At 44.1% G+C, this 22,930-nt stretch overlaps 3 protein-coding genes across 3 annotated transcripts in view; 1 reads left to right on the top strand and 2 right to left on the bottom strand.

The window, feature by feature from the left end:
* Nucleotides 1-1,384: 1,384 nt before the first annotated feature.
* On the bottom strand, nucleotides 1,385-9,179 carry LOC111650730 (ras-related protein Rab-8B). The gene is made up of 7 exons (XM_023400647.2): nucleotides 8,874-9,179; nucleotides 3,580-3,640; nucleotides 3,268-3,328; nucleotides 2,874-2,951; nucleotides 2,147-2,236; nucleotides 1,552-1,617; nucleotides 1,385-1,453 (listed from the first exon to the last, which is right to left on the bottom strand). The coding sequence occupies exons 1-7, from the start codon at nucleotides 8,995-8,997 to the stop codon at nucleotides 1,385-1,387; spliced, it is 549 nt and encodes a 182-aa protein (XP_023256415.2). The 5' UTR covers nucleotides 8,998-9,179.
* A 3,180-nt stretch (nucleotides 9,180-12,359) lies between these two features.
* LOC111650732 (isocitrate dehydrogenase [NAD] subunit alpha, mitochondrial) lies at nucleotides 12,360-17,890 on the bottom strand. The gene is made up of 11 exons (XM_023400648.2): nucleotides 17,785-17,890; nucleotides 16,532-16,591; nucleotides 15,314-15,397; nucleotides 15,111-15,225; nucleotides 14,845-15,032; nucleotides 14,576-14,709; nucleotides 14,044-14,146; nucleotides 13,788-13,852; nucleotides 13,625-13,709; nucleotides 13,057-13,209; nucleotides 12,360-12,943 (listed from the first exon to the last, which is right to left on the bottom strand). Exons 1-11 carry the CDS (start codon nucleotides 17,809-17,811, stop codon nucleotides 12,860-12,862), a joined length of 1,098 nt encoding a protein of 365 aa, XP_023256416.1. The 5' UTR covers nucleotides 17,812-17,890; the 3' UTR covers nucleotides 12,360-12,859.
* A 1,088-nt stretch (nucleotides 17,891-18,978) lies between these two features.
* LOC111650729 (calcium and integrin-binding family member 2-like) overlaps nucleotides 18,979-22,930 on the top strand; it is a 5,889-nt gene continuing 1,937 nt past the window's right edge. The window contains exons 1-5 of the mRNA XM_023400646.2: nucleotides 18,979-19,251; nucleotides 19,704-19,738; nucleotides 21,651-21,762; nucleotides 22,338-22,485; nucleotides 22,575-22,770. Of these exons, the coding sequence (XP_023256414.1) occupies nucleotides 19,201-19,251; nucleotides 19,704-19,738; nucleotides 21,651-21,762; nucleotides 22,338-22,485; nucleotides 22,575-22,770 (542 nt within the window). The 5' untranslated portion in view covers nucleotides 18,979-19,200. The remainder of the gene's footprint in view (nucleotides 19,252-19,703; nucleotides 19,739-21,650; nucleotides 21,763-22,337; nucleotides 22,486-22,574; nucleotides 22,771-22,930) is intronic.

Raw genomic sequence — 22,930 nt, 5'->3', positions numbered from 1 at the left:
CATAAAAAGTAATTGTATAGTAAGGCATAAAAAGTCACAGTATAGTAAGGTATAAAAAGTAATAAAAACGTCATAGTATAGTAAGGAATAAAAAGTCATAAAAACGTCATATTATTGTAAGGCATGAAAAGTCATAAAAAAGTAATCGTATAGTAAGGCATGAAAAGTCATAGAAACGACATAGTATAGTAAGTCATAAAAAGACATAAAAAGTCATAGTATAGTAAGGCATAAAAAGTTACAGTATACTAAGGTATAAAAAGTCATACTAGATTAAGGTATAAAACCCAAACCCAAACCCTAACCCCTACAGTCCTCACTGCAGATGGCCCTGGTTCGAGTCCCGCATTAGACAAGCCCTTACCTGCATGTCATTCCCCCTCTCTCTGCCTCCCCATTTCCTGTCTTTCTCTACTGCATTATCAATAAAGGCACAAAAAGTCAGAAAAAATCGGTATAGTAAGGCATCCTGAAGGAGTTTTTAAATCGAAAAAAACTGGACTAGGTTATTTGTCTGGGAAGACGTTTCACCTCTCATCCAAGAGGCTTCATCAGTTCGTGTACGCATCTGACCAGGCTGGGACTGGTCCTACTTTCTGGTGTGGAGACCCAGGTATTTAAGCTCTTGTGGGCGTTCACAAGGATGATGATGTCACTGGTTCCCTTTTGTGCTCCAAGTGTCAACAACAGTCGTTTGCATAAAAATGTCAATAAACGTCTTAGTAGAGCAAGGCAGGGGTTCCCAAACTTTGCCATGCCAAGGACCCCCAAATTATCATTAGCATTAGTCTGTGGTGGGGACCCCCCTGTTGCACATTTACAAAAAAAACAAACGTGTACATTATGATGGCAAACATAAAAAAACAAGCATATAATTTCTTAATATCGTTTCTTAATTTTCATTAATAATAAATATAAAAATGTTATTGTCACATTTCCTCCCCTTTTTCCTTCAAAGTTTCTGCAACCCCCCTGGCGACCCCCGGGGGGTCGGGAGCCTCCACAAAACAGTGGAGTAAGGCATAAAATGTCAAACAATGTCATGTTATAGTGAGTCAAATATTCATGCACACATATACATACATTCTCACACTCATATTCATAGATACTTACATAAATACACACATTTTCATACTTGTATACATATCTAATGAAGTGCACACATACATATTCTCATATTATGCATGCATGTGTATGTATTTATGTGTTTATGAATATATATGTATGTGTATATAAATATGTAACATTTATATGTATGTATGTGTGTGTGTGTGTGTGCATATTGATTGATAGAACATACTGTCCACCTCAGGGGAAATTTGTCCAATCATCTGTGCTCACACTGAACGACTTCCTAACATCCAGACTGTGACTGTCACAGATGTTACAGATGTGAACTCACCATTTTTCTGTTGAGTCTGGTCATGATGTCTCTGGCCAGTGTGAAAAAGGCCTGAAGAGAGAAAAAACCATCAACAGTGAAATTATTAAATCTGTGTGTTATCACGGTGACCCATCAGAACCAGGACCAGGACCAGGACCAGGACTCACCTCCTCCACATTGATGCTGGACTTTGCACTGGTTTCCAAAAACTTAATCCCATAGTCGATCGCCAACTGAACAACAAACAACAACAACCACAACAGTCAGAGTTAATGTTTACCATGGTCTCATCAGTTTTTTCAATTTAATGATCAATCAGACAAGCTGTTTGTTTCCCATTGACACATTTGAGACTATGAAGCATTTTCACGTTTTACAATCAACACAGAAACTGATGAAAACCTGACAGGAACCTTTGTTTCAGTGAATTAAACACCTGAATAAAATACAAACGCTTCATTACACTGATGCTAGAATCATAGAAAAACAATATTGTATTTTATTTTAAATCACTTAAAAAACCGCAGCTTGTTAAAGAAGCTACAGTGATTTATTTACAACTTGTTTTTGTGTAGTTTTGATTTGTGTCACTGTGTCACTGTTTCACAGATAAAGATGATCATTGTCGTGAAGCTGCTCAGTGGTTTCTCCTCACTGTCCTGATGATGCAGAGACATTAGGAGGAAGATCCTCCACCATCGGATCATCAGCAGCTGGTGATGAAGCTGAAACATCTGTAGGAAACTAGGAAACACATCTGACCTTCTCTCCTCTCTCCTTGGACACTTGTCTCTTGTCGTTCATGTCACATTTGTTTCCCAGGACCATCCTCTCCACGTCTGAGGATGCATGCTGAAACACACACACACACACACACACACACACACACACACACACAGACACACGGAGGCTGTTACTGACACACACTCATATCAGGGAATCAAACCAGCTGTGATCAGCTGCTCCACGAGGTCAGTTTAATTAACTTTGAGAACATATAAAACACACAGGGCGCCCCCCACCACGTTCCACTCAGACTGATGATGAAGAGCAGTCTCCTCCTCCTCCTCCCCCTCACAGAGGAGAGGAAACATGACCTTTCAACATGAAGAGAAGAAGAAGGTCCAGACTGTGCAGGTGGATTTAAACCACATGGTGGCAGCACTCACCTGGATCATATGAACAGTAACTGAGGGAGGGTGCAAACTCCAGACCTCAGGTCTGGACCTTCAGGTGTGTGAGCATCAGAGGCTTTGACCAGGTCAAAGGTCAGTCAGCTGTTACAGGTGAGTCATAGTTCATAATAACCTGATGTAAATGTCTGAACGTCTGAACCAGTTCAGAGACTGGACCCACAGGCTCCTGGTCTCAGTCTGATCCACCGTCACTTCATCTGACATCAACACCACTTCAAATCTCTCTTCCCATTGGCTCACAGACCTGAGGCCCACCCACTCCCCCTTAGCAGCCATGTTGTGACGTGTCGTACCTCCTCGATGTTTCTTATCCAGTTCCTGATGTTGTCGAAGGACTTCTCGTTGGTGATGTCATACACCAGCATGATGCCCTGAAACACAGACGACAGGAAGTGACATCAACTGTGACATCAGCACAGGAAGTGCTTGACCAGTCAGTTACATTCAGCTCCCATTGTTTAGGCTCAAACATCAGTGTGTTAGTCTGTCTCTAGACTCCTCCCCTCCTGTCCGTGTCTCTTAGCTCATTGGTTCCTGCTAAAGTCTTTAAAAAGTCCTCATGAATATGAAGTTTCATCTTAAAGAGTCAATCAGCTGATCACTGTAACCATCAGGAGGAAACTTTGACTTTGTCTGGGACTATTTTCAGCGGCTGATTAATCCACATAAGGAGGAGGCGTGTCTTACCATGGCTCCTCTGTAATAGGCTGTCGTAATGGTCCTGAACCTCTCCTGCCCCGCCGTGTCCCTGCAGGAACAGGAAGCAACAAGGTTAAAGTGTCGACTGACTCGGCACACACACACGCACGCACGCACGCATGCACACACACACACACACTGTCCTCACAGCCGATCAGCATCTCTCTTTCTATTGGATTATTTCACTGTGCAGTGATTAAACCAGAATATAACAATATATTATTTCTCCTCTCTCATTGGACACTTGACTGGGTCAGAGTTCAGTGGGGTCGGTTAGTTCTGGACCAGGATCTGACTCACCAGATCTGCAGTTTGATCTTCTTGCCATCCAGCTCTATCGTCCTGATTTTAAAGTCGATTCCTGAAAGAGAAGAGAAACATGAGATCTGGCTCTGAGGTTTAGACCACTCCCCCTCCAGGTACTGTTTCCTGGTTGGTCCATGGTTAGATCCACAGCTTCACTTTGTATTTTCAGAGCAGTTTCCAACAGGAAAACAACGCGCTGACATGACAGTCTCTGATTCTCTGATGACAAGGGGGAAACTAACTCTTAACCCCACCCGCCTGACAAAGAGAGGTGTATAAAACAAACACTGATGTGTGAGGTGCGTTAGTTTCCCTGCTCGGAGTTAAATCAGCTGCCGGGGTGTGTCTCTGGTGGTTAAAAAGGAAATGAAGATATTTTTAACAAACAAATGTGACCAAACGTTCCTTCCTGCTCTGAAGAGAAAAATCTGTTTCCAAGAAGCTGCGGATACGAAGCCTGACAGCTCCGTTTCCTCCTGCCTTTCCTGCTCTGAGCTGCGGCCCCCCCTCCTCACAATGCGCCTCCTGTCCTGTTTCAGGTCATTTAGCTGGGTGTTGGTTTGATTCTCTAAACAGCAGAACTACCTGCCACAGTGTCCTGGAGCAACATGTTTAACCAGTGGAGTACAGAGAGCTCAGATTACATTAAAACACAGGAGCTGAAGCTAATGAAGCTAACTGATGTGATGCTAACTGATGTTCACTGACGCTAACTGATGCTAGCTTATGTTATGTTGACCGATGCTAACTGATTTCATTGATGCTAACTGATTCTTGCTCATGCTAACTGATTTTGACTGATGTTAACTGATATGATGAAACGGGGGTGGGGGGGTCGAAGATAGCTGTGACCTAATGGCCGATTCACATTCAGTGCCCCCCCATCCTGTCAGACAGCAGCAGACCGTGTGAGACGCACTCCGTCATGGCACCAAGATGGCAGCGCAGGGCTCGATTGTTATCACCACACCCTTGACTGCACCTCTCCCCCCACAAACCGGCACCATCCAGGAAATGACCTCAGCTCACCACAGGAAAATACCAGTTCACCGGCATGACCCTGCGCTCTTTGTCAGACACAAGAACAGACTTGTCAGAGATTCAGATTCAGAGACAGAGAGCTCTGACTCTTTTTTAGTTCAGTTTCAAACTCAGCAGGTAAATGGAAACACGGATACTGGGTCAGAATCATCTGATAGCATGAATTATAATATATATAAATTAAAACATATACAAATATGTGAAGAAGCAGCAGGTAAAAATGCTGTGGGCTCACAATTTGGCAAGCAACAGGTCACTGTTGCTGTTTTTATCTAATGTGTTGTAACAGCTTATGAATGATTTATAAAGAGTTAACAAGCTCATGAATATACTAGTTATGAACCATTCATTAACACTTTATAAGGGGAGTCTGATTGTGAAGTAAAACCCTGTACAGTTACAGTAACTGTGACAGCGTGACAGGACACAGTCACACTTTCACTCTGTTCAATGTGTCTTTGTATTCAGATCAGTCTGTAAGAAATACACATCACTGACATACTCTACATGCATTTCACATGTCCTCAACACACACACACACACACACACACACACACACACACACACTCAGAGGTCAGCTGACTGTCACGAGACCCCTGGCAGACCGGTGACAGTGCATCCTCTGTCTGACCACAGCAGCAGAGGATTGTGGGAGCTCATTTCACATTCATGCAGCTGAACTGGGAGAAAACCAGCAGAGACTGGGGAAACATGACAAACCAGAATGTGTGTCCTGATGATGTCACTGAGGTGGAGCAGGTGAGAGGAGTCACTGATAGCTAAACCAGCTCAGACTCCATGTCTCTACCTAACCTTCCACAGGTAACACAGGACACAGGTCTGATGAGGTCTGCAGATTGTGAGTGCTGCCACCATTGTAATGAACATCATTTCCCATCAGCCCTTGATGTTTTTGGATAAAGATCCCCACAGATCAGTGGAGATCAGAAAGCTGGAACAGTGACGTCAGAGCGTTGGAGAGTTTCATGAAGTTACGATAACTGAACTTTTTGTGCTCAGTGTAATAACACAGTAATAACACAGATATTTTACACACCATCAGCTGACTGAACCAGAAACCATGACACACACATTTAGCTCAGATTTATGTTTGAGATGATGTAAAGCTCAATCTGAGGATTTTAATAATCAATGTTGGATCATTTATTGATCAGATTTTTAAATGCAGAGCTGTTAACATGTCAGTTCAACCCTGAGCGTATTTCTCTTCATAGTCAGACATGCTGAACAAGAGGTTGTACTGAACCTAGTGGAGCAGAGGCCAGACAGGAAGTGACGTCAGGACCTCAGCTCTCTGTACAGCACTAAACTCATGTTTATGTAAAACATCAGCTCCACTTCCTCCAGCGCCACCAGCTTCACTAACGAGAGAAACAGCTGATGAAACCACTTCACTGGACCCAAGTTGGTCTTAAGAGGTTACACAACTACACTGTGTAAAACAGACTGTAACAGGCAGATAAGAACAGTAACCATGGGAACATGAATGTGCAGGAAACAGTGGAAACACTAGGACTAACTAACAGAGGTACAATCAGTTTTACCTCCAGACACAAATATCAGCTTTAACCTCAGCGTCTGCAGCAGAAACAGATTCACTGTAAACCTGAATCCAAACCTGAACCAGAGTCACACAACATACCAGACACACCACACGTCTGTCTGTTCATGTGAGGACCCTCACTGACATAATGTATTCCTCTGCACCCAAACCTGAACCTGATCCTGACCTGATCCCAAACACCAAACTGACACTGGTCCTCACAAAGATAGTAATAGTAATATTACCCCCCCACACACACACACACACACAGACACACACACACACACACATACACAGGGCCACTCTGTGTCACTGCAGACAGAAGAAGACAGTTCCACTTCCTGTTTCCACCAGAGACAGAAGAGCGACACACTTGCTCGCTCGTGACGCCGGAAACACAGAGTGTGTGTGTGAACCTCTATGTCTATCTTTCTGAGGACCATGTCAGGTCAAACCATCGTAGTGAGGACATTTCTACATTCCTCACTACAGCTGCAACAATTAGCCGAATTAATGGACGAGTCAATCGACAGAATATGAATCAGCAGCTGCTTTGGTAATAAAATAGTTTCAGTCATTTTTAAGCAAAAATTGAGATGCTCCAGTTTCTTAAATGTGAGAGTGTAATTTCTGTTGGACACAATAAGACGTGTGAAGACGTCACCATGGACGACAAACATGTTTGACTGTTTATTAGTTCAGAGAGAGAACGATTCTTCAAACCGTCAGTGACACAGATCTAATTCATCATGTCAAAGCCTAGTGATCGAGCAGAGGGCGCTCTGACGCTTCACTGTCAGCTCGAACTATCAGGTCAACAGCTAGTAATGTTGTACTATCACAACCATCGCAACATGACAACCAACACAACCATAACAACCATCAACACACACACAACTTTAACAACCATCACAACATCACATCCATCACAACATGACAACCAACAAAACCCTAACAACCATCACAACCATAACAACCATGACAACCACAACATGCCAACCATCACAACCAACACAACCATAACAACCATCGCAAACCATAACAACCGCACAACCAACACAACTTAACAACATGACAACCTATAAAACCATAACAACCTCCACAACCACAACAACCATGACAACCACAACCTGCCAACCTTAACCATCACAACGATAACAACCAAAACAACATACCAATCATCACAACCAACGCAACCATCGCAAACCATAACTACCGTACAACCAACACAACATAATAACCTACAAAACCATAAGAACCTTCACAACCACAACAACCATGACAACCACAACAACAGGCCAACGATAACCATCGCAACCATAACAACATGACAACCAGCAAAACCATACAAACATAACAACTATCGCAACAGTAACAACCGTACAACCAACACAACCAAAACAACCATCGCAACATAACAACCAACACAACATCACAACATGAAAACCATAAACACCAACACAACCATAACAACCATCACGACAACCAACAAAACCATAACAACCATGACAACCACAACAACCATGACAACCACAACATGCCAACCATAACCATCGCAACCATAACAACCGTACAACCAACACAACCATCACAATCGTAAACAACCATCACAACCATCAACACCAACACAACCATCACAACCTTAACAACCAACACAACCATCACAACCAACACAACCATCACAATCGTAAACAACCATCACAACCATCAACACACACACAACCATAACAACCATCAACACCAACACAACCATCACAAAAATCACAACCAACACAACCATAACAACCATTGCAACATAACAACCATCACAAACATCACAACAATCGTAACCATCACAACATAACAACCAACCACACCATAAAAACCATCACAACCATAACAACATGCCAACCATCACAACCACCACAACTTTCACAACCATCACAACATAACAACCAACACAACCATCACAACAATCGTACCATCACAACATAACCAACACAACCATAAAAACCATCACAACCATAACAACCAACACAACCATCAACACCAGCACAACCATCACAACCAACACAACCATCACAACCATAACAATCAACACAATCATCACAACAATCGCACCATCACAACATAACAACCAACACAACTAGAAAAACCATCACAACCAACATAACCATGACAACCATCAAAACCATCTCAACCATAACAACCAATCAAGACCAAAACAAACCATAACAACCATCGCAAAAATCACAACCAACACAATCATCACAACCAACATAACCATGACAACCATCACAACCAACACAACCATCACAACCAACATAACCATGACAACCATCACAACCAACATAACCATGACAACCAGCACAACCAACACAACCATCACAACCAACATAACCATGACAACCATCACAACCAACATAACCATGACAACCAGCACAACCAACACACCCATCACCACCATCACAGTCATAACATCTAACACTACCATCACAACCACTGATCAGCTGATCATTGACCAACTGACAACACAGGTTAGACCTGATGTTGGACTTATACTGACCAGTAAGGTCAAAGGTCACTGTCACAGCTGCCCCCCTCCTCCACAAACGCTTTCACTTTCCTGTTGGCAACCGTTAGAGCCCCCGCCCCCCAGTCCCGTTAACGGCTCCCCCGCCGTCGCCGTGAGGAGAGGACTCACCGATGGTGGAGATGAAGGTGGTGTTGAAGGCGTCTTCACTGAACCGGAACAGGAGGCAGGTTTTACCGACGCCGCTGTCACCGATCAGCAGCAGTTTGAACAGATAGTCGTACGTCTTCGCCATTTTCCCGCCGTTTGTCCCGGTGCTACCGGTAATATAACGGACCCTCCGGCCTCCTCAGCCTCTCCACGACCCGCCGGCACTCTGCTGGGCTCACTGGATTTGGTGGGAGCACTGGTTCCGTACTGGTTTCTACTGAAACGGGTCCGACTGGAGCAGGAAACGGTTCAGCTTCAAGCTAACCGGAATACATCGGAGCACACATCCGGAAGGGGCTTTTCACAATAAAGCACAACAATCAACAAAGCAGAATTCAGCTCTCGCTGCGTCACTGTGTGTCTGTTTTACACAAACTTATTCATCACCTCCAATGATAAAGATTTTTAACGCTTTCTCCGAAAATAACAAGTAAATCAATCCATCTATTAACTGAATATAATAATATGTTTCATTTGTCTGAAGGTTCTTCTTTGGGGTTTTATTATATGATCTCTGACTCTATTATCCTACCTGTGTTTGTTATTGTATAAAACATGACATCAATAACCAGAATACCAAACAATAAACATAAACCAACACACTAGATTACATGCAACAACCCACATAATATACCATATAAACACATAACATTATAATATTAATCAGGCTTGACAACCTTAATAAGATGTTAGAGAAAGAAAAAAAACAAACTAAATAAATGAATAAATAAGAAAACAAAACAAAACAATGGCAAAATAATTCAGATGCTGCATTGCATATATAGTATTCTGTTTTCCTACCTGTGTTTGTTCATTGAAGGTCTGCCCTTTATTATTTAGCTTTACATTGATTCCAGTGCATGTTTGTTAATGGATAATGATTGATTAATGTTCAGCTTTTGTTGATCATATTATGACTTAAATCATCCGCTTGTGTTCTTACTTCTTAATCTTTAGTCGTCATTTATTATTTCAGAAGGTTTTAATTATTACATGTGATGATTATGACCAGGAATTATGATGTAATGATCTGGTGTTATGGGAGCAGCTGTGGCTCAGGAGGGAGAGCGGGTCATCCACCAATCAGAAGGTCGGTGGATCGATCCCTGGCTCCATGTTGAAGTGTCCTTGGGGAAGATACTTACCCCTATGGCTGTCCCATAAGTGTGTGAGTGTGTGTGTGAATGGCTGAAAGTGGCTTCCATTGTAAAGCGCTTTGAGTGGTCGATAAGACTAAAACAGCCTAAAGCCTATTTACCGTTTATCTGTTACCAATGACAATGAATGCATTGTGGTAAATCAAAGTAAAATGCATAGAACAGGTTGTACTGTTCAGACAGGTGCTGATTCACCTGTCGGCTCGTGTTGGAGGATGTGCTGTGTAAGCCGACAGGTGTGTCACATTCATGTCAGTGAGTGTCCGCTGTATCAGGTCAAACACACTTCCTGTCTCCTGTCTCTGGTGAGCTAAGACCATTATGATTAAATCACCTGGAGTTGGACTAAATACTGAGCTTTTATTCTGAAAGTGAGTCCGCTAAATTTCCGGTGTGTCTCAGGACAGCTTGGCGCGGCCGGGAGACAGGGGGCGTGGTTGTGTGACGTCGACCTCTGGGTGTGTGCGTGTGTGTGGGCTGCCAGTTTGGAGGACCCGGTCCCGGACTGGTCCCGTCTACACAGTGAGGATTCACAGGGTTGCGGGGCGGGAAAATAACTCTGGTGGATACAGCAATTTAAACAAACTGAAACGATCAGCTGATCCCTTCCGTTATTAACGGAATGATGATGACGTCAGGAGCTGAGCTGTTTCCTGGATTCTGTCTCTACTCCTGAGAACAGGTACATGTTAATGAGCAGGACTCACCTGGTTGTGGTTTACAGGACTCAGACTCCGGTCCTGATGTACAGACCTGGCCTCAGTCAGTCCCTGTTCAGGACCAGGGTCCGTCTCACAAAACACGTTAAGATTTCTACTTAAGTCTGACATTTAAGGTTTAATTTCTCCTCAGCTGAGGAAGTTACTTGAGGGTGTTTCACAGAATCTCTTAAAATGCTTCCTCAGTTAAGGAAAAAAGTTAAGACATTTTGCAGCAGTGAAAGAGATTTTACAGCAGAAAAATTCTACTGTTTCCATGGAGAGCGTTGGTTAGCTCTTGTGATACCTGTTTTCAGTTTTGGGAGGCAGGTAACATTAAAGAAGCTCTTGTCTCATCCTCCTTCAGCAGGTGAACGTTGGTCTCTAAGGTCTTCTGTGAATCACTTTAAGTGTTTAAGACTAAGATAAGGAGAAAACCTTCATTACTTAAGTGAACATTTTAAGGAAACCTTGAGAAGACTTAAGGTGTTTTGTGCTGTTGGCCTCATGTTAATTCACCTTTTTACCCTCATTTCTAATAAAAGCTCATTTTTTAAAAACTGTTTATCTTTCTGATATGTACATGAATCAATATATTTATCTGTCACACAAAGAAACACACACACACACACACACATACTCTATGTACACTTGTGTTCATTAACCTGAATCTGGACCTGCACCTGGTAACCTAGCAACCTCTCCAAGGCACTGGGACGCCCTACCTGCCAAGAACCGGAAGAACTGGTGCTGGTTTAAAGACGAATGGGGTCACAGTAAGTCTGTTTTCTCTGAAATGATCTTCAGTCTCTGAGCAGCTTCATGAGGAGAGGAGCTTCACTGCTTCCTCTCTCATCTCCTTTAGGAAACACTGGAGCTTCCTTCACCAAAGGAAAGGAGACATGCCGTCCCACAATGCCTTGCTGCAGCAACATTTAAAACCACAGCAGAGCCACATAAATATAGAAACATCAGAGCAGCTGTTTCTGTCTGATGGACTGAAGCTCAGATCCATAAATATAGATTCATTCTCTTTCAGTCAGTCAGGAGTCGTGATGAAGAACAAGCTGATGAATCTATATAGTTTCATCATCATCATCATAAACACTATAGTCTATACATTCATGTTGTTTCACTGAATCCTCCCATTGTGTAAAGACCTAAACAAACGTAGTTAACAAATGTATAAAATGTCATGAAACTATAAACTTAAGGCTGAATATAATTTATTCTTAGTTCTTTATTTCTATTTAATTAGTATTTTAATGACTCAACTTTGTTTGTATTTTTGTATTATGTTTTGTTTCAATATTTCATCCTGTTTGTTTCTGTGGTTAAAGGTTTCATCCTGCGTGTGTGTAGAAAAAGTAAAAAAGTGAAAAAGAAAAAGATTCTTTCCTTCACATCTTTGACCTCAGGATGTTTTCCATGGAGGTCAGAGGAGGTTATTTAGACTTTTCAACCGCAGACCTTCTGACTGGAGGCTGAACAGCCAGAGGTCAAAGGTCAGAGAACATCAACCTTGTGAATGTATGGTGAATTTCTTATTGTGAAGGTGTGTGTGCAGTGACAGACAGAGGCAGAGGCAAAAGTCTGGCTCTATCTTCCTTTATATAAACTCATAGATCTGGATCTGTGAAACTGGAGAGCAGCAGGAGACAGTAACAGGAAGTAGAAATAATAAATAAAGAGTTACGGTTACATTGGACCACCGTTAAAAAAATATCAAATATCCAAACTGTCCAGAGAACACAAGGAGTGTGATATTACTATTATTATTATTATTATTAATAATGTGAATGTAAAGATGATGTTCTGAAATGTTTCCACCTTGGTCATGTCAAAGTTGTGCGCATGTTTTCAGAGAATGTAACTGATACAGGTAAGCTGCTGCAGAAGCCCCGCCCCCTCAACATCATCATCTCCTTACAGCAAAGACAGATTCAAATACAGGTAAATACAGGTGAGAGAAAAACTGCAGCTCTAACCCCCCCACCCACCCCCACCCCGGTGGGGGGGGTGGGGGGTTCTGTGATGAAGTGGTCCAGGTGGGCGGAGTCTTGCGCTCCTACATCAGCTCCTCTCTGCAGCCTCAGTCCAGGTCCTGGATGCGACGGCAGATCTCGGCTGTAAACTCTGAACACTTGGAGTTTCCCCCCAGATCCTTCGTCAGCACCTGAGACAACAACAACCGTCTCCATGGTTACGCCAACAGAAAGAGTCACAAAGACGAACTGATCAAACAGAATGAATGGACCCATGTGGTCGTCATGGTTACGACCGTCCCACCTTCTTGTCTCTGATGGTGTCGAAGCACGCCGCCTGGATCTTGTTGCCGTGGTCGTGGAGACCCATGTGACGCAGCATCATGATGGCGCTAAGCAGCAGGGCGGTGGGGTTCGCCATGTCCAGGCCGGCGATGTCGGGGGCGGTGCCATGGACCTGTAGGACACACACACACACACACACACACACACACACACACACTCTAGTTTTCACAGCTGGTCTCTCGGGGACCAGGTCTGGATCGTCCTCCATCAGACAGACATCTCTCCTGTTTATATTCAACATGATTATTAACGATGTTTCTATAAAGTTTTAATTTGTATGAGGAAACATCAGTTACCTACGGGAGCTGGAACAAGTGATCAATGTATCGATCAGTCAATCGATTGGAACATTCTGCAGCTTTTTCTCTGGTTCATGTTGTTGGAAACAAATGTGGAGGAACTTAACGAGCTCCACATGTTGGTTCATTAAGACAGAGTTCGTTACTCTTCAGCCTGACCTGTCGTTACTCTCGTTAACTAATTAACACAGATGTCAAAACATCAGCTTTAATGAAAGTAAAACAAACCGATTCAAAGATGGCGACTCCGTTGGCTCCGATGTTCCCGCTGGGCGTGACCCCAAGTCCTCCAATCAGACCAGCACACAGGTCACTGAAACACACACGTCACAGTTAGCCCCGCCCCCTGAAGGTGACCTCTGAACCTGGGACACACCGACGACACACTGACCTCAGGATGTCGCCGTACAGGTTGGGCATGACCAGGACGTCAAACTGGGTCGGATCCTGAACCATCTGAAGAACCAGAACCAGGAGGACACAGACTTTAAACTTCTAATATTTATTATTAATAAATTATTGTTTATTTATTCAATCAAATTTAAATCAACAGCACGATGAACATCTGTACATTTAATGATCAGTTTCTCTCTCACACACACACACACACACACACACACACACACGATGACATCACAGTGACTCACATTGAGACACACAGTGTCCAGGTACATCTCAGTGAACTTGATGTCTTTGTAGTTCTCTGCAACCTCACGACATTTCCTCAGAAACAGACCGTCAGACATCCTCCTGGAGAGAGAGGGGGGGGGGGGCATTATCACATCACTGCCTGGTGCTGCCACTAACGACTATTTCATCTAAAAGTCAATTAATCTAATCGATCAGTTTTCCTGCAGAAGATCTGATCGACACTCTGATATGATCAATAAACAGACTCAGGTCTAAACATGTTCTCAGGCAGCAGCAGAGGAGCTACACCAACGAAGATATTAAACAGCTTTAATCACTAATGAGCAGTGTATCCATACACTTATTGATCAGCTCAGACTATCACTGCTTCTTTTTCAAATAAATAAATTCCCAGCATGATGTGAACTGATGCTTCTGGTTTGTGTCAATCACTGAAATACAGAGAAGCTTCTTCTAACTTCACTGTGAGCTCAGCCGGCGCCATGTTGTAAAACACCATAGTGGCTGTAGCTGAACTCTGCTGCTCACATGATGTTGGCCTTGTGGACGGCCGTCACGCTGGTCCTCTGGTTGTTCCTGGCGTATTCGAAGGCATACTCAGCGATGCGTCTGCTGGCCTCCTCAGTGATCAGCTTGATGCTCTGAACCACGCCGTCCACGATCTACAACAGCAACAAGACAGGTTTCCCTCTGCTTCCAGTCTTTGTGCTAAGCTAGGCTAACCGATTCCCTCTACTGCTAGTCTTTGTGCTAAGCTAAGCTAGCAGTTTCCCTCCGCTCCCCCCGTGTCCACTCACCACGTGTTCGATCCCGCTGTACTCGCCCTCCGTGTTCTCTCGGATGGTGACCAGGTTGACGTCGGTGTACGGGGTCTTGTAGCCCTCGATGGAGACGCAAGGGCGCACGTTGGCGTAGAGGTCAAAGGTCTTCCTGAGCAGCAGGTTCATGGAGGGGTGACCTGCGGCGATGGGCGTCTTCAGGGGTCCTGCAGGAGACAGATAGTCAGCTGATGAGACCTGGATTCAGAGTCCACCTGAGTCCGAGTCCGACACAGAACACACACCTTTCAGTCCGATCTTGCTCCGGTCCATCGACTCTTTAGCGTCAGGAGGAATCATCCACCTCCCTCCAGGTCCTTTGATGGCTGTCACGTTCCTCTCCTCCCATCTGATGGGAGCCTAGAGGACACAATCACAACCAGCTGATTCTCTGTCACACCTGAGTGAAGAGACTCCGCCCCCTCCATCAGACTCTGATCACACTCACTTTGGCAGCTTCAAAGATCTTCATCACAGCAGTGGAGATCTCCGGTCCAATCCCATCACCAGGGATCAGTGTGACTGTCTGCATCTGTGTGTGTGTGTGTGTGTGGTGGGGGCAGAGAGAGAGAGACACACACAGACAGAGAGAGAGAGAAACAGAGACACAGAGAGAGAGAGAGAGAGAGAGAGAGAGAGACGAGAGAGAGAGAGACAGAGAGAGAGAGAGACAGAGACACAGAGAGAGAGAGAGAGAGAGAGAGAGAGAAACAGAGACACAGAGAGAGAGAGAGAGAGAGAGAGAGAGACGAGACAGAGTGTGTGTGTGTGTGTGTGAGACAGAGACACAGAGAGAGAGAGAGAGAGACAGAGAGAGAGAGAAACAGAGACACAGAGAGAGAGAGAGAGAGAGAGAGAGAGAGAGAGAGAGAGAGAGAAAGAGACGTTACCAAAAACCTGATCAGATTGATTAGAGAGCCTGATCTGGGATCAGCTGCTCATCTCTATGTTTTAATCGTCATGGCGACGTTCAGTGTGTGTCCAGAGGAAACTGATCTGGGTTCAGGTCCACACAATCAAAACAGTTCTGATCACTTTTCTCTTGATAAACTGATTGATTAATCCACTGATCATTACAAATACATTACATGTTGCTTAGATAGGTGAAATGTTTCCAGATCAATCAGTGATCATTATCATTGATCAGCTGAGCATCGGAGATCTGGATGCATCGCCATAGAAACATGGAGCTGCTGCTGAGCTGGTAACTTTCCTCCAGACTTCCTCTTTTTAATCTGATCTGTGATGTCAGGTCACATGACCTCCTCTGATATTTGAACCAATCAGGACTCAGACATTTTCCCTGAGACGCTGCAGAAACTGAAGAGAGAAGTTTTACATTTTTGATTAAAAATGACTCAAACCATTAACCCATCATTTAATTATTAATTACAATTAATCAATTTTCTATCCACTGACTGATCGATAGATTATTTCAGAACTACCTGCAGCTAACAACTACAGTCACCTTCAGTTAATTGATTGATTATTGAAATTCTGCCATTCATAGTTTCTTCTGTAACACACTTAGTCTTCAGTCCGACCCAGGGACTCACTTCCTGTTCCTGCCGTCAGCGCTGTGACCTGCTCAGCTGCCGCCATGCTTCACGTTCATGTGAAGACATGAGTGTGTTGGTGTCGGGTTGGAGGACCCTGAACTACTCACCCCTCTGGAGAAGGAAGCTGAAGACAGAGCGGGTCTCCTCACTGCCCCCCCCACCACCAGCTGAGGAGACAACATGAAGGTCACTTCAACACAACACATAACACTGAGCGCACACGTGCACACACACACACACACACACACACAGTGAGTGAGTGACAAACTCAACCCCAGTCTCAGGTCAGTGAACTACACAGAGTCCCAGAGACACGTCCATCATGAGGACTGATGTAATGAACCTCGCCTGGTTCAGCAGCAGCTTCAGACTCAGACATGTTGACGTCTGAACGTCTCAGTGTGTCTCTGTTCTTTACTGCTGATGAACATCAGGTCTGATAAACCAGTTCAGTCTGACAGAGCCGGAGACAGAAACATCAGTGACCTTCATGTGATGCTTCTTCACTTTGAACGACACGAACAACAGAACATTTTATTCTCTTCTGTGGTTCTGATTTATTTTGAAAGAGTTGAATCAGACCACCATCAAATCTCTGAGAAGGTTTAACAAAAATGTTAACATTGCATTCTGGTAAAAAATATCTTTCTTGTATTTATATTCATCTGGCATGTATCAGTTTAACACAATAAAACTTCATTTATCACACACTATTCTTATAGTTTGTTAGTTTGGTTTGTTAGTTTTTGCCCTCCGTTCATTACCACACCGTACCGAGCCTGTTTCTTTTTCCTGGTTTAGTGAAGGTGTGTGAAGATTTTACTGTTATTGATTTGAAGATTTGGTGCAGGCCGAACTGACCAGAGGTCACTCAGCTGGGTGTGAAGCTGTTCGCTTGTTTTCTACGGGCTACACATTTTAACCAGGATGCAGAGAAACATTAGATGAGGAGATTTTCTAACGGAGTCTGGTTCTGGAGCCTCCATCAGGGAATGTGGCCGCGACTCCGCAGCCTGACGAGGACCGAGAAGCGGGACTCTCCAGCTCCGGGTCTGACGGTGTCACGGCGGGATCTCCGGCAGAAGCTCCGTGACGGTGGAAACTAACCGCTGGATAAAGTCGTGACTGTCCCGGTGACAAACCGGCAGTTCGCTCCGTTATCTTCACTGACATCACGCTGAAGGACACACACGAGCAGCTAACATGCTAACGTGCTAACGTGCTAACGCTAGCGGATAAAAGTCAGTGATAGAAACGACACGGCATCACACACACGGCGACACTGGAGCTCTCACTGTCACACACCGTGTCCGCGGCCACACAAACACACGTTCACGGGGTTAAAGCATCTTTTTCTCACCATTGACCTCCACACGCTGCCGGCCATACTGCACTCCGGGACAAAGATCCTCTGTGAGGGAGCACTCACTCTGACACGATCCTCCAACTCAGGTGGAGCCGGATACATGTGAGCACAACCAGGAAGTGTAGTATTAAAGTAGAAGTACCTTCCCCTGTGACTGTGGTGTCATTAGATTATCATCATCATTATCATCATGTATCAATGTATAAACAGCATTTCACTGCTGTAGCTGGTGGAGCGTCTTTAAACTATTATATCTGAAACTGATCATTATTTTCGGTGTAAATTAATCTGCTGTTTATTTTCTTCATTGATTAATTTGTTGTTTGGTTTGTTAACTCAAATCAGTCACTGACAAATCGTTTTACTTTTATAAACTGTTATTTTAATCTAGAACAAGACATCAAATCTAAAGTATTCATGTGTCTTATATGTAAAAATCTTAATTTATTAAGTAACTTTAGTGTATTTTCACCACTGTTTAAATGGATCAAAATTAACAATAAAATTACAAATAATTTTATACATAATTCACTTTTATGATTTGGCATCTTATTCACTCATTGTGTCACTATTACACTTTATAATTTGTTTATTTTTTATTTTATTTTATTTGTTCATTTGAAACTTTAACAAATGGTTTATGTTAAATTCATATTTTACATTAATATGCTTTTTAATGTTTGACTTCAATTTAAAAGACGGTGATTCATCAGAGCGGCGAGAGACGATCTTTGGTGCAGAGAGGAAGTAAGTGACGTCGTGGCGTCAGGGTGACGTCAGCGGAGTGTCAATAGTCCAGGTTGCCAGATTTGAAATTTTTTGTACAGTGTTACAGTACAATGTTGATGTGACCGTCACAGTGAAAGTGCACTGTATTTACCTCAACATGACAGTTTTATTGATGTGTTAATGAACTATCCTCTGGACTGTTTTTATTTGATCATGAATATTATAAATATTATTTTATTGTGATATTTTAGCTAATAAACTAAATAACTGCTGTAAAATGATCTATTGAAATATTAAACTCTAGATATTTTTCTGATACTTGATTTCATGTCTTTCTTTTTGCAGTTTGCCACAGATGTATTTTAATACATGATCTGCAGTGAACTGTGGCTCTTTATCCTGTAAGAGCTGTATTTTACGAGCAGCACCTGAAGGCAGCATGCTGCTCCCCGCACCGCCTCCCCGTCGCTGAGGCATCAAAATCACCTTCTCCTCTGCAGCTCAGAGCTCCGCGGCGGCCAGGAGGAGAATCAAACCCGGATCAGGATTGCAGTGTCTCGGTCGTGTGTAGACCAGCAGCTGGACCGGAACATGTCGTCCTAGATAGATGTGAACAGATCTGAGACCAGCACAGACCTCCAGTGTGATGCAGCTGTGTGATGGGAGAATCAGCCGAGCAGGATGGGCAACAAGCAGACAACCTTCACGGAGGAGCAGCTGGAGGCGTATCAGGTGACAGTCTGCACCGTTTAAACCGCCAACACGGATTTATCCCGCACACATCATCAGATCAGACAAACATAAACCTGATGGAGGGAACGTGCTTTTCTTTTACTGGTCAGAGGGATGAGAACAGAGTAGAGCAGAACAGAATAGAACAGAATAGAATAGAACAGAGCAGAATAGAGTGGGACAGAGCAGAGTAGAACAGAACAGATCAGAACAGAACAGTATAGACTAGAATAGAATAGAGTAGAATAGAGCAGACATGGCAGAGTCTCTGCTGTTGCTGATTGGCTGAGCTCCAGCCTCCGTCTGCATTCTCCTGGATGTGATGCTGCTGTCCTGCTGACTGATGGTGTGAAAGCAGATCCTCCCTGAGGATCAGCAGCTCTGTGACTCATCAGCAGCTGCACCATCATCTGTTCACCTGTTTGTTTATCTGTGTGTTTGTTTGTTTACAGGACTGCACCTTCTTCACCCGGAAAGAAATCCTGCGGTGAGTTATCAGCACCTCCAACACCACCAGTGGACAGGTGGAGTTAACTACAACACTACATCACAGGGAGGATAGAGAACTACAAAACTACATCACAGGAAGTGCAGAGAACTACAAAACTACATCACAGGGAGGATAGAGAACTACAACACTACATCACAGGGAGGATAGAGAACTACAAAACTACATCACAGGAAGTGCAGAGAACTACAAAACTACATCACAGGAAGTGCAGAGAACTACAAAACTACATCACAGGGAGGATAGAGAACTACAAAACTACATCACAGGAAGTGCAGAGAACTACAAAACTACATCACAGGGAGGATAGAGAACTACAAAACTACATCATAGGGAGGATAGAGAACTACATAATTACACCAAAGGAAGTGCAGAGAACTACAAAACTACATCACAGGAAGTGCAGAGAACTACAAAACTACATCACAGGGAGGATAGAGAACTACAAAACTACATCACAGGGAGGATAGAGAACTACAAAACTACATCACAGGAAGTGCAGAGAACTACAAAACTACATCACAGGGAGGATAGAGAACTACATAATTACACCAAAGGAAGTGCAGAGAACTACAAAACTACATCACAGGAAGTAGGGAAATACATCACAGGAAGGATAGAAAACTACAAAACTACTTCACACAGAGGACAGGATCGAACAAAGTGACAAATGAAATCATGTCATTACAGATGATCTTCATGTGTCTGAACTGACTCAGTGTTGTGGAGCTGTTTGATGTGACTGAGTCTCTGACAGGAAACTTCAGTCCGAACTGAGTCGTGGAGCTGTTCTCAGCTGACTGATAGACATCTGTCACTAACAGGCTGCAGAGGTTTTAACCTTCTCTCTGCCACTGACCTGAGGACAGTCTGAATCAGAGCTGTGGTGATGTGTTCACTTACACCTGTACATGCTCAGGTGATGTGACAGCTCAGGGAAAAAGTGAACAACTCTAGATTCTGTGATAACTACTGTTTGAATCCTGTTCTCCTCTCAGCCTCATCCCTGTCTCTCTGTGCCTCCTGGTCTTGGTCCAGACCTTCCGGGTCTCTGGTCTGGTGTACAGTTAAAACTCTGCTGTCTGCTGTGGTGGGTTGTTCAGTTTGTACAGTAGCTCGACTCCTCTCTGCTTCTCTGACTGCATTAGATTTATGATTGTTATTAATACCCGTGGTTTATAATGAACTCTGCTGCTGCTTCAGGTGATTCTCAGCTGAGGTCAGACACTGAGACAAACCTGATAACACCTGAACTCTGAAGACACACTTCACATCTGTTTTCACCTGTCTGATGTTCAACAACCAACCACAGAGTCAGACCTGAACCACATGTTGATCTGATTCAGTGACATCACTTCCTGATGATGTCATCATCTCTGATGTCCCTCCAGAATAAAGCTCCACAGAAAAAGAGTCTGTAGAACTTCATTCAGAATCCTCCTGTTTCTAAGTTTCCTTCAGTATCACAGTAAAACATCATGATACACTGTAGACAGGAAGTGATCACAGATAAGGGATCACTGATAACAGCCAATCACAGCTGCTGTTAGTGAGACAGTCTGACCACAGGAAAAACAGGTACGGGCTAAAGTCACAGGGCTCAGAGAGAACAGCAGCTCTGACCTGATCAGCTGTTACAGAGTCTTCCTATCGTCATGGTGTGTTCAGGAACAGCTGAACATGAATATGTTGGTGTCAGCCTGTTTCCATCACATCCGTCACATTTCACTCTGAGCTGATAAAAATTGACTGTAAAACACAAGGACGAGGCTCCAGACTGGATTTAAATGAACCAGTTCAGGAACAGGACAGACCGACAGATAGACAGATGTTACCTTGGTTACCCACCACTAGTAGAGCTGCTGTATTAACCCCCCCCTCTCTGTTGCAGGTTACATGGCAGGTATCGTGAGCTGGCTCCTCATCTAGTTCCTCTGGACTACACCAACAACCCCGACATCAGAGTCCCTCTGACGCTCATCGTCACCATGCCTGAGCTGAAGGTAGAGCTGCTGCTGACTGATGACCTGGGAGCTGACTGCTGTTTAACACAGGCAGCGTCAGGTCGTGGAGGTTTGAGTGACTGTTTGTACCATGTGACCAGTAAAACTGGTTCAGACTGAACTCAGACATCGACACAGACTGACAACTGAACAACGACAGAACCAAGTGTCTCAGTTTAGTTTCCATCAGTGTCCCCCTGTTTCCACTCAGAACCACAGCATTAAACTGGTTTCTGGTTCTGTTTGGGCCTGACAGATCCTGGTCTAATCAGGATCAGATCAGGATCAGACCAGGATCAGATCACAGTGTGATGTCACTTCCTGTGTTGGTTCTGAGACAGCTGCTCTCTCACCTTCAGGTTCAGCAGTTGAACCTCAGAGCTGCGTTCAGAGTCAATAGCTCTGTGGTAAAATGCTGCGTTGACACTGAGGAGGTGAAGAAAAAATGCTTTTATTTTGTAGCAACTTTGACTTTGGTGACCTTTGATCTTGTTGCCTGATCAGTGCCCAGCCTTTACTGAGCTGTGTACTGAGTGAACAGAACTCAGAGAGTCGTGTGTGTTGATGTTCTGCAGGAGAACCCTTTCAGAGACAGAATCGTGGAGACGTTCTCCGAGGACGGACAGGGGAACCTGAGCTTCAATGACTTTGTCGACATGTTTTCTGCTCTCTGTGAAACTTCACCCCGTGAGCTCAAGACCATCTACGCCTTCAAGATCTACGGTAAGATCTGGCAGGTCCTTGGACCCTCTGAGAAGTCTGGCAGCTGGTTCTGTTCTCAGGGTAATGTTCTGGTTGTGGTTCTGGTCCAGACTTCAACAGGGACAACTTCATCTGTAAGCAGGACCTGGAGAAGACGGTGAACAAGCTGACCAAAGGAGAGCTGAGTCCAGAGGAGGTGACTCTGGTCTGTGATAAAGCCATCGAGGAGGCCGACCTGGACGGAGACAGCAAACTCTCCTTCTCCGACTTCGAGAACATGATCTCCAAGGCTCCGGACTTCCTGAGGTACCGACAGGTTCTCACTCACAGGTTCTCACTCACGGGTTCTCACTCACAGGTTCTCACTCACGGGTTCTCACTCACAGGTTCTCACTCACAGGTTCTCACTCACAGGTTCTCACTCACGGGTTCCGACCTGGGGGGGTTGTGGGGGTGGGGTGGGGAG

Source organism: Seriola lalandi, unplaced genomic scaffold (genome assembly GCF_002814215.2).
Source record: "Seriola lalandi dorsalis isolate HSWRI2012SDOR001 ecotype SW California unplaced genomic scaffold, Sedor1 jcf7180002052774, whole genome shotgun sequence".
Classification (NCBI taxonomy): Eukaryota; Metazoa; Chordata; class Actinopteri; order Carangiformes; family Carangidae; genus Seriola; species Seriola lalandi.
The sequence above is the reverse complement of the archived record's forward strand: the minus strand, read 5'-3'. Positions and strand labels throughout refer to the sequence as shown.